The sequence below is a fragment of the Scaptodrosophila lebanonensis genome, unplaced genomic scaffold (genome assembly GCF_003285725.1).
Source record: "Scaptodrosophila lebanonensis strain 11010-0011.00,11010-0021.00 unplaced genomic scaffold, SlebRS2 tig00000122-arrow-arrow-pilon, whole genome shotgun sequence".
Classification (NCBI taxonomy): domain Eukaryota; kingdom Metazoa; phylum Arthropoda; class Insecta; order Diptera; family Drosophilidae; genus Scaptodrosophila; species Scaptodrosophila lebanonensis.
In genome coordinates this window covers 1,170,537-1,182,820 of record NW_022060580.1, presented here as the reverse complement: position 1 = coordinate 1,182,820, position 12,284 = coordinate 1,170,537, and the positions used below count along the sequence as shown (strand labels likewise).

Sequence of the window (12,284 nt, the reverse complement as noted above, 5' to 3'; positions counted from 1 at the left end):
TTTCTTAAAAATTGTATCCATGGTTTTTTTCCTTATTGATGTAATCGTACTTCAATGCTTTATGCACTAGTGCAGCAGATTAACTAACGCTTATTATTAACTATCAAAAATATATAAACATTGCCTTTACCAAAAAACCAATGAACTATCCATGTCCAAAAGGTATTTCAACACCATGCCGATTTGGGTTTATTTAAAATGCAACTGTTTTTCCAAAAAAAAAATGTTTACAATTGGTTGACGCCTTAGCCAACAAACTGTTTGTGGTATAATATTTTGGTTGCGATTCTAAACATTTTTACTAATCGGTATTGAGCTGCATGTGATATTTCCCCATACAAGTTAATGCAATCAGGTTAGTGGATAGGATCATGCTCGTATCTAAAAATAGAATGTATTTCGATCGATTGGTTCGGATCCTGATACAACTTGTAAATATTTCTTTATGTATTGATATATTGATATATTCTCCATACAAGTTAAACTAATTGGGTTAGTGGTTTGGTTCATAAGCCAACATAGAAATATTACGTATTCGCATCAGTGGTTTGGATCCTGATACAACTTACAATTATTTTAGTAAGTTGGAATTGGATCTCTAGTTGGAAGTGAAATATGGTTAGATACTTTGATATTGAATATCCTTTTAATATCTACCACACCACTTGGTGGGCGCCCTTGCTAAATGTGGGGAGTTTTGGTGAAAAAGGGTGGGAATCCCATATCTATACTACTTTGATGCGATTCGAGAACTTCGTGCTCGAACGCATAAGCGAACTTCGGGTTCGATTGAGTTTTGTAATCATTACTATCGTAATAAATAAAATTAAACTCATTGATAAATATGCTTTCTGATTTCAATCTTCACAATTTTTCTTAACGCATTTAAAGGTTGCTTTCCTATATCTATACTCTACTGGTCCATTTCACGGGTCATTTTAATATAGAGAGTACTATATATGTAAATATTCTTGTATTTCTGCTTTGTCAAACCATTAAGAAACTTTAAACTTGCAATTATTTATTTTTTCGTAAGACTTCTTAATACTTGTAAACAACATTTGCAGGTGCGAGAATGATTAAGCTGCTAGCGGAACTAACTCTTGAACAGGCTACATAAAACTGCCCACGAGAGAAGCTTTCAGCTTCCCTGCTCTTGCCGTTTGGACTGTGGGCTGTTGACGCGGTTTCCTTTTGTGCCCCATGAAAGCCCTAATAATTTAGTTTCAAGACCGAGTATGCAGTTTTGTTTGTATTTTTATAGCCTGTACCCAAAGGGTGAAAGGCTATACTAGTTTTGTGCGCATGTATGTAACACACAGAAGGAGGAGTGGCAGACCCCACAAAGTATATATATTCTTGATCAGGATGAGAAGACGAGTCGATATAGCCATGTCCGTCTGTCCGCCTGACAGTAAGTATAAGAGCTAGGATAACCAAAATTGGTATCAAGGTTCCTATAAGCCCTAGGCAGATCGAGTTTGTTTATTTTTTCTGATACACCCCCCACTCCCTCGCAATTCGTGTTTTTACTTATAACTTCCGTAATTCTCGGAATTTTGAAATCAATTTTGGTAGGTACATCCAGTTAGTACTAATGTGTTCGTGTGCCAAATTTCATCATGATAGGTGAATTCTGAAGAAAGTTATAGCCATAAGTAAAATCGCTGCTCATGCGCTGCCTGCAGCACTGCCGGCAGCGCTGCCCGCAGCTATTGTTGTTGTTGCTGCTTTGGTTCAACATTGTGCTGCATACATACACGCATATAAATACGCATAGGTACGTGATGTAAATGTATGCTGTTAAAACTGAACATAAACATGTATTCTAATTTAATTTAATTAATTAATTAATTCATTCATTTCTTTTAATAATTTAATTTAAAAAAAAAATTTTTTTTTTAATTTTTCCTTTTTGTGGAGAGTACAGGCTATTTTACTGTCGGGCTTGCTCGACTGTAGCGTTCTATCTTGTTTTTATTGATTTTAGAAACCAAGTTTTAAGTGAATCAGTTGAATAATGCGGATTTTTCATACAAACTCTGTAGTCTGTTTTCCCCCGTTCCCCCCTTCTTAGTTTCTACCGTTTGGGCTGTGTGTTGAATACCAATCCGTCAGCCAGTCAGCCAGGACAAACTGTTTTACACATATATATAGAGATGAGGCAACGTTTTAAGATAGACTATGTGCAAAAGGGGAAATAATTATAAGAGTATATCCTATTATTAAATTAACATTTGTGTCTTTTCGTGCTTTATTGAGTCAATACAACCACACACGAATATGAAACACGGCACTCGTGTCAATGCCGAGCAGCGATGTGCCACGATCAAAACGCACCGACAATGCCCATCTCTATTTGCTATAGCATGATAACTATCAATAGTTGAATCCATCGATACTATCGATAGTTCCATCGAAGTTAGAATGCAATAAAAAGAAGATATTTTATAATTTATTGAGATCAATTATAAAAAGCTGCAGGTAGTATCGATAGTGTCATCAATATTTCTCATGCTATTTGCTATGTCTGTAAGTTTGTGAGTGTGTGACTGCGTGTGTGATGTCCCCAACTGTTTGATATTAAGGGTTGTTTGTGATTTGTTGTTGCTGGATTTCCAAAACAAAAACTTTTCTTGTATATTTTGAAAATCATTGAATGCCAAGTTGTAGATCTAGTTATGTTGATTACGGAACCCAAATTTTGAAATTGATCTCCCAACATTTATAGCACAAACTTTTTATTTGAAAAATAGTGATAAAATATTAAAACCCCAATAATTGAAGCTTCAAGAATAAGTTGAACAAGAAAGGAATGCTAAAGCCGAGCTAGTTCAACTCTTAAATACCCTGTATCACTCATCAAATAGGAAAAACCAAAAAAATTAAAAACTAATTTCTGATATAAATCAGAATAAAACAAAATAGAACGATAAAGTCGAGCAAGCCGACAGTAAAATACCCTGCACTCTCCACAAAAAAGGAAAATTAACAATACAAAAATATTTTTAAAAATTTAATTAATTTAATTAATTAATTAAATTAAATATAAAATATTCACACATGCATACATACATAAGTGTTTATGTACAATTTCAATAGAATAAATTTACATCAGAATCGTGTCTCTGCGTGTTTATATGCGTATGCAACGTATGCAACACAAAGTTTAACCAAAGCAGCAACAACAGCTGCGGGCAGAGCTGCAGGTAGCACATGGGCAGTGATTTTATTTATGGCCATAACTTTCTTTAGAATTGACCCATCGTGATGAAACACGGACACATAAGCACTAACTGGATGTAACTACCAAAATTGATTTAAAAATTCCAAGAATTACTGAAGTTATAAAAAAACACGAATTGCGGGGGAGTGGGGGGTGTATCAGAATAAAAAAATAAGCTTGACCTGCCTAGGACTTACCAAGTTTGGTTATTCAAGCTCTTGTACTTCGTGAGATCCTTGCGCTCATACAGACAGACGGACATGGCTATATTGACTTGCCTTGTCATCCTGATCAATAATATATACTTTGTGGGGTCTGCCACGCCTCTTTCTGTGTGTTACATACATGCGCACAAACCAAGTATAGCCTTTCACCCTTTGGGCAATGGTTGGCACCACACTTGGGGTTCCATAAAATCGAACTGCAAAGGAAACCATATATCAAAATTCATCACCCAATCCCCTAGTAATTTTAAATGACGGTTCTCCCACACATTATAGCACCCATAATAGTCTCACTAACATCGATCTATCAATTGTCTCCCCATCAATAGCACTCGAATAAACAAGGAGCATTGAAAGTAATATCTATGGTAGCGATCACAAATTTGAAGTAGAGCATGCCAATTGGCCAAAATTTACCAGCGTATCCTAGAAATTTTCAAAAAGAAATCCCCTAGCCATAACATAAATAAGGAAGCTGCAAATATACTTGTAATAAAATCATTAGACTGACAGCCAACATTACAATACCCCAAACCCATCACCTACATAAACGGAAATGAAACGTGCTTTGGTGGAACGATAAATTACAACAATACAAAGACATCAAAAACCAACATTGGTCCATACTAAAACACAACATTACAACACCCAATATAATAAATTACAAAAGATCAAACGCACTACTTAAAAGAGAGCTTAAAGCAAAAAGAGCAGCTCTAACAAAAATCAAAGCTGAAATAAATCCCTCAACTGTTCAAGAACTTACATCCATCAGTAAAGCAAAGACTTCTTAACCTCTTTAACTCTATCATTTCGTCATCGTTTCCCCAAAGCTTTAAGCTGAGTAAGATTATTCCAATCAATAAACCAAACACAACGAAAACTTCCATAGCTTCATACCGCCCAATTTCCCTTCATTCATGTATCTCCAAGCTGTTAGACAAAATTATTGCAAACCGACTATGGTGGTTTGTTGCACGTAACAAACCAATTGATAGCCGGCAATCAGGCCGTAAAGGAAAATCACTATCCCATTCTCTAGTTGCACTAGACTATTGGATTACATCTTCCCTTAGCACCAAAAATCAGTGTTTAATAGTATCCCTAGATTTCGCTAAAGCCTTTGACAAAATAGGACTCCACAAAATAGTTGATGAACTTATACAATGGAAAAAAGGCCCAAAAATAATCCGATACATCATAAACTTCAAGACAAACCGAACAATATTGGTCAGCTTAGACAACTATAAATCTACTACCCGCCCCCTATCAAATGGAATCCCACAAGGATCCCCCCCTATCAGTTATCCTTTTCCCCATAGCTTCCATTAAACTCAACAAAACAAGAGCGATCCATAAACAATTCAATTTCTGTGCATATGACTACCATATTATCAAAACAATAGGAAAACAACCCTCGATATAGACCCTCTCCTCCATGACATACTCACCTGGTGTGACTACTCTGGAGCCAAATTATCCATAAATAAATGCAAACATATTCATATATGCAAAAAACACCCCTGTCAAATAAACAGTTCATCCTCCTTATCACCAATTGAAAATGTGAACTCGCTACGAATTCTAGGCATAGTCTTTAACAACCGATACAGCTGGATCGACCACATAGAATACCTCCTCCGGTCACTGTCTATCAAACTCAACATTATCAAATGTCTCTCCAGTAACAAATTCTCTTGCAAAGTCCACACTCATCTCAGCTACCAAATCAATAATAATGTCCAAAATTGATTACGGTCTTTACCTATACGGCAATGCCCCAAATTCGCAAACCAACAAAATTAAGACCATTTACCATTCCGCCCCAAGAATGTCTCTCGGAACTTTGCGAAGTACCCCGCTAGAATTCCATACACAGTTCGAGCTAACAAAACTAAACAAACCTATTATTAACTCTTTCGACTCACCTGTCAGCGTTCCACTTAAAAAATCAATAAAGCAAAAAATACCCCGAGAATCCTCATCCACCATGGATGTTTACCCCATCCCTAATCAATACATCGCTACATTCTCTCCCAAAAAACACCACACCAAAGACAGTTTACAAGCAACACTTCCTCGAAATAAAAAACTCACTCCAATCATACAAAATTATATTCATCGACGGATGAAAATCAGAATCTCGTACATCATTTAGCATCACAACCACAAAATCCATGATTGCAAATGATCTACTTCCATATTTTAGCTCTATATATATATAGCAGAAATAATAGCTATTCTTCAAGGAATTAAATTCGCAATAGCAACAAACCACAAATACTGCATATGCTCAGATTCACTATCATCAATAGAAAAAAATAAACCCATTAAACACATCCTTCTACCCTTCCACAATCCGCCAGCTACTTGTATCAAACTCTCCAAAAATAGTTCTAGCTTGGGTTCCCGAACACTGCGATATCCAATGAAACGAACGAGTCTCCGTAAAACTAACCATAAAATTCCCCCTCATTCTCAATACAATCAATAATATCAGGGACTTTACAAAATTAATAAAAGAGCATTACAATGCAGCCTACAAGTCCCACATATGGAATTTAACGAACCCACCCTATAAAACAATAAACACAAATAAAATTTCATTGATGCACTACTGTAAAGCTACACTAATAGACTCTATTCCGACCTTATCAAAATCATCCGACTCCGCCTAGGTCATGCTAAACTTACCAACGAACATATATTTAAAAAAACACCGACTCCAAATTTCAGCTTCTGCAATCGAGACAGCCCACTCACTATCCCACACATAATATCCCAATGCCCCAAATTAAAAACAATACGATAACAAATTTCCCTACCTCAGACCCCAGTCACGTTCTAACCAAACCCACTAAAGACAACATCCAACTGTTTATTAAGTACCTAAAAGAATCTAATTTATACTCAAAAATCTGATTCTCTATTAGAAAGTAGTAGACTCAATTAAACAATATTAAATTTTTTTAATAATTAAAAAATATATATACATTTTTTCACAACTCACATCGCTACATACAAGGTGCTTTCCAAAGTAAACAGAATTTTTTGAATCTAGCCCCCCTCCCCCCCCCCCCCCGGTGGCGGTATCTATATGTCGACTGGTGCGTTAGAATTTGCTATCGTTATCGATTGTCCAGTGAGAATTTCATGACATTTAATCGATTGGAAGTGAAGTTATTGCGTTTTAAGTGTCAGTATGTTTGTGTTATCGGTGCGAAAATGAGCTTCGAACAAAGAACCAACATTAAATTTTGTTATAAAATTGGTAAACATTTTACCGAAACGTTTCAATTGATGGAACAAGTTTATGGCGATGATTGCCTATCCCGTAGCAGAGTGCACGAGTGGTTTCAACGTTTTCAAAGTGGTCGTGAGGACATAAATGACGATCAACATGTGGGCCAATCAAAATTCGTGATCACCAAAAATTCCATCGAAACTGTGCGTGAATTCATCAAAAATCAGCCGAAATCATCATTGAAATTGATGGAAATGGAATTGAACATCTCCACAACATCGATTTATCGCATTTTGACCGAACATTTGGGCTTACGAACCGTGACCGATTATTTGACCAAAAATCACATTTTAACCATTAACCACTCGCCGTATTCACCTGATATGGCACCGTGCGACTTCTACCTTTTCGGAAAACTACATTTGGCCATGAAAGGAAACCGCTATGCTGACGTTGATGCCATCCAACAGGCGGCGACCTCCATCCTCAACGCTATACCGACAAATGACCTAAAAAAGTCGATCGATCACCTTCTTGAACGTGCAAAACGTTGTATTCAGGCGGAAGGAGACTATTTTGAAGGCGACCAATAAATTTTTAAAAAACAAAAAATAGTTTTCGTTTTTTAATAAAAGTCCTGGAACTTTTGAATTGCACCTTGTAGTATTAAATTTTTTGTGTATATACATCTATACTAGCAGGTCTTGCCCGTCTTCGCTGGGCTAAGTAATCTGTGCTTATAATTATAAGTTTATTTACTATATGATATTCTTCTTTCGACGCTCTCTAAAGTTTTTTAAAGAGTTCATTTGCCAAATAGCAAATATAGTACAATAAGTACTATGTATGGTTATACATATACATATATATATATATGTACATATCTTCGTTACGCACCGGGCGGACTGGCAGTCCTGACAACTGTGTGCTTCCTCAGCACGTTGTACGCACGGTCAAGTTATCCCCGAAAAGTTCGACGCGGGAAATTTAATTTTGATTTATAAATCGGGACGTCCCGCCAAAATTGAAGCGTTCGGCAACGCTGATATGTACATACATTTAAATTTTTCATGCAGGCGTTATCCGCCTATATACATACATACATACATATATATATAAGTATGTATTACATTTTTTAATTCAACACTAATTTGTGTCTTCAATTCCAAATATGATTGTTGTGAATGTAAAATGTGTGTTTCTGCTTTTGTAAATCTCATGAATACACTCACAAAATATGCTTAACGGTAAATGACTCTTAGACTGTTCAGAATTCATTTGTAGCGTTGTTAGCTAACACTAAGTAAGTCGCTGTAAATATGCGATCAGCTAAGATGCTAGAGATGGGCATGTGTCGGATGCTCTATGTGCTAGAGCATCAAAACTATCGATAGTTGAATCCGTCGATACAATCAATAATTCCATCGAAGTTTGAATTCAATTAACAGAAAATTTAAATAATAACATCTTATAATTTATTGAGATCAATTAGAACAAATCATATGCAAACATACATATGTACATCTGTCCGCAACGCGAAGCAGAATATGCGTAGGTCCGCTTTCGGTTTCTGCTTCGTTGCCTAGCAACGGTAACTGTGACCTTATGGCATTTTGCCTTTGAAATTAACAGGCGCAAATGATCAGAACGAAAGAAGCGCGACCCAATAACTTGCAGTTGTTGTTATTTTACAGCGACTTAGTGTTAGCTAACAACGCTACAAATGAATTCTGAACAAATCTAAGAGTCATTTACCGTTAAGCATATTTTGTGAGTGTATTCATGAGATTTACAAAAGCAGAAACACACATTTTACATTCACAACAATCATATTTGGAATTGAAGACACAAATTAGTGTTGAATTAAAAAATGTAATACATACTTATATATATATGTATGTATGTATGTATATAGGCGGATAACGCCTGCATGAAAAATTTAAATGTATGTACATATCAGCGTTGCCGAACGCTTCAATTTTCGCGGGACGTCCCGATTTATAAATCAAAATTAAATTTCCCGCGTCGAACTTTTCGGGGATAACTCGACCGTGCGTACAACGTGCTGAGGAAGCACAAGCACAGGAGATGGAACAATAAACTCATTGGGACTTGCATTTGTTGAAATTAGGTCAGACAGATATATAATACCGCATAATTTTTACTTGGTTGAACAGTCATTAATCTTACTTGTAAGACCCAAAAACAAAGATGACGTTGTTCATATTAAACTGACGCATACCAACTTACAATACGGACTTATATTACCAGCACGATCTGAGTTGGTAAGACAAATTGATGTTCAAACTGATGAAAATAGTATTTTTTATTCCGAATCAAGAAATAGTAGGAGTAGTAATAGCAAGCACATTATCAGATTCCAAAAATACATTTATTAGAGTACTAAATACAACAAATAAAAACACAATATTAAAATCTGAACAAATTAAATTCGAACAGCTAAATCACTACGACATAGTAACCGAAACTATAGAACGATCAACAGAAGTAATAACTAAATTAAAACAGAACGTTCCAAAACAATTTGAAAAATGTTTAACAAAACTATGCATACATAGTGTGACATCTTTGGGCTAGAATCAGAGACAATAATGACAAACAAGTAAAAAAGCTAAATTCAGGTAGTCTGACTTTGAAATACTCTGTACATATGTTTAGAATAATTATAGAAATTAAAAAAGTAAGAGAATTAAAAAAAAATTGTTGATCGATTTTACCTTTCTCGGTATTCGAACTCACGTAAAGGGTGTATAATTGCACATTTACATAGCAAGTGCGTCTATGTGAGTGTATGCATATCTATGCGTGTCTGTGTGAGCATGTTTGCAGTCAACCAAACAGAACAAGAACAACAGCTGCGGGCAGCGCATGGGCAGCAAATATATTTATGGCTATAACTGTAACTGTTTGTAAATCAAAAAAATAAAACAAGCTCGTATAGCGCACACACATAAGGCATCTTTGTGCAAAATTGAGTGTCTCTAGCTTTTATAGTCTCTGAGATCCAGGTGATCATACGGACGGACAGACATACAGATAGACATAGATCCACTCGTCTTGTCATGCTGATCAAGAATATATATACTTTTTGGGGTCTGCCACGCTTCCTTCTGCCTGTTACATTTTTCAGCTCGCGCATTTTATATACAGAGTATAAAAATTAATTACTTTTCATTTCATTTCTTTAATTCAGTGAATTGCGGCTATAGTCATGCACCATGCAGGAAAAAATATTTTAATACAAAAATAAATATGGCTAGGAAAGTGTTGTTGTTTATTATCTAACTTGACGCTCTTTGGAACGGTATTCGCAATTTTTTTGTATCTCAACTCCTTCTTTCCAAAACATTGGAAAAAGGGGTGCGGTTTTAGTTATGCACCATAGTGTATGTATATTTAAATGGATGCTGCCAACTTAACGAAATGCTGTTAGAAATTTGATCTACCTATTATCATATAGTGTTAATTCCGTTAAAAGCTTATATCTTCTTTATTTCAGAATGGTTCAAGAAGAAATTAGTGTCCTTGCAAAAATGGCTGAGCAAATATCCCCTTCCTTGACGCATACACCGCCTACAGAAAATCACAGGAATTCGAGTTCAGCAGTTAGTTCGCATAGTATTGTAAGTGTGGACTTGGACAATTTATTTGCATTTTTGAGTGAATCTTCGTCTGCCAAAAACCCAGTTTTAGTGGAAATTAATGACAAAATGAACAATTTAGTTCAAGACTTAGATAATGAGGTAAGCAAATATTGTAAAGCAAATTATTTTTATACCCTGAATAAGGATATCATATTTATTTGTATACAAGTGTACCAAACACAGAAGTCCATAAAGTATATACACATACTTGTATGTATGAGCTTTTTATACTCTGTACATGAAATGTACAAGAGTATATTAGGTTTGCGGGAGCTGAGAAATGTAACAGGCAGAAGGACGCGTGGCAGACCCCACAAAGTATATATATTCTTGATCAGCATGGCGAGACGAGTCGATCTAGCCGTCTGTCTGTCTGTCCGTCTGTCCGTCCGTCCGTCCGTCCGTCCGTATGATCACCTAGATCTCAGAGACTATAAGAGCTAGAGACACCAAATTTTGCACAAAGATGCCTTATGTATGTACGCTATACGAGTTTGTTTTATTTTGTTGATTTTCCCCCCCACTTCCCCCCTATGGGGGTTTTCCAGATTTTCCATTCGTAAAATCTCTCTAACTCCCGTAATTCTTGGAATTTCGAACTAAAATTTTGCAAATACCCCCAGTTGCTTATTAAGTGTCCGTATGCCAAGTTTCACTATGATAGACCGATTTAACGAGAAGTTATAGCCAAATATATTTGCTGCTGCAGCGCTGCCCAAGCGATGCCCGCGGCTGTTGTTGATGTTGCTGTTTAGTTGACTGCGAAAATGCTTACACAGACACAAATAGACGCGCATAAACATACATACACTCACACAGACGCAATTGCTATGTAAATGTGCAATTATATACCCTTTACGTGAGTTCCAATACCAAGAAAGGTAAAATCGATCAAATTTTTTTAAATTTTCTTATTTTTTTTTTTTTTCTATAATTATTGTAAACATAGAGTATTTCAAAGTCGGGACACCCGACTTTAGCTTTTTTACTTGTTATACTCTGTACATGAAATGTACAGAAGTATATTAGGTTTGCGGGAGCTGAAAAATGTAACAGGCAGAATGAGGCGTGGCAGACCCCACAAAGTATATACAAGTATATTCTTGATCAGCATGACGAGACGAGTCGATCTAGCCCTGTCTGTCTGTCTGTCCGTCTGTCAGTCTCTCCGTCTGTCCGTCCGTATGAACACCTGGATCTCAGAGACTATAGGAGATAGAGACACCAAATTTTCCACAAAGATGCCTTATGTGTGTATTCTATACGAGTTTGTTTTATTTTTTTGATTTTCCCCCCCACTTCCCCCCTATGGGGGTTTTCACGATTTTCCATTCGTATAATCGCCTATATCTCGGAGACTATAAGACCTAGGAACACCAAATTTTAGTCCCAGATGCCTTATGTGAATACGCAGAAAATGTATATTTTGGAATTTCCCTCCCTCCCCCCTCTACCACGCAAATCGTAACTCCCGTAATTCTTGGAATTTCGAACTAAAATTTTGCAAATAGTTATTATGTGTCCGTATGCCAAGTTTCACTATGATTTACCGATTTACCAAGAAGTTATAGCCATAAATATATTTGCTGCTGCAGCGCTGCTCAAGCCCTGCCCGCGGCTGTTGTTGATGTTGCTGTTTGGTTGACTGCGAAAATGCTTACACAGACACGAATAGATGCGCATAGGCATACATACACTCACACAGACGTAATTGCTATGTAAATGTGCAATTATAAACCCTTTACGTGAGTTCGAATACCGAGAGAGGTAAAATCGATCAAATTTTTTTTTTATTTTCTTAATTTTTTTTATTTTCTATAATTATTGTAAACATATGTACAGAGTATTTCAAAGTCGGGACACCCGACTTTAGCTTTTTTACTTATTTTTATTTTCTATAATTTTTTTAAGCATATGTACAGAGT

General features: G+C 36.1%; 1 protein-coding gene across 1 annotated transcript in view; it reads left to right on the top strand.

Moving 5' to 3' along the window:
- LOC115628647 (unconventional myosin heavy chain 6) overlaps nucleotides 1–12,284 on the top strand; it is a 665,426-nt gene that overhangs the window by 444,992 nt on the left and 208,150 nt on the right. Inside the window, exon 12 of the mRNA XM_030524816.1 lies at nucleotides 10,215–10,458. Within this exon, the coding sequence (XP_030380676.1) occupies nucleotides 10,215–10,458 (244 nt within the window). The remainder of the gene's footprint in view (nucleotides 1–10,214; nucleotides 10,459–12,284) is intronic.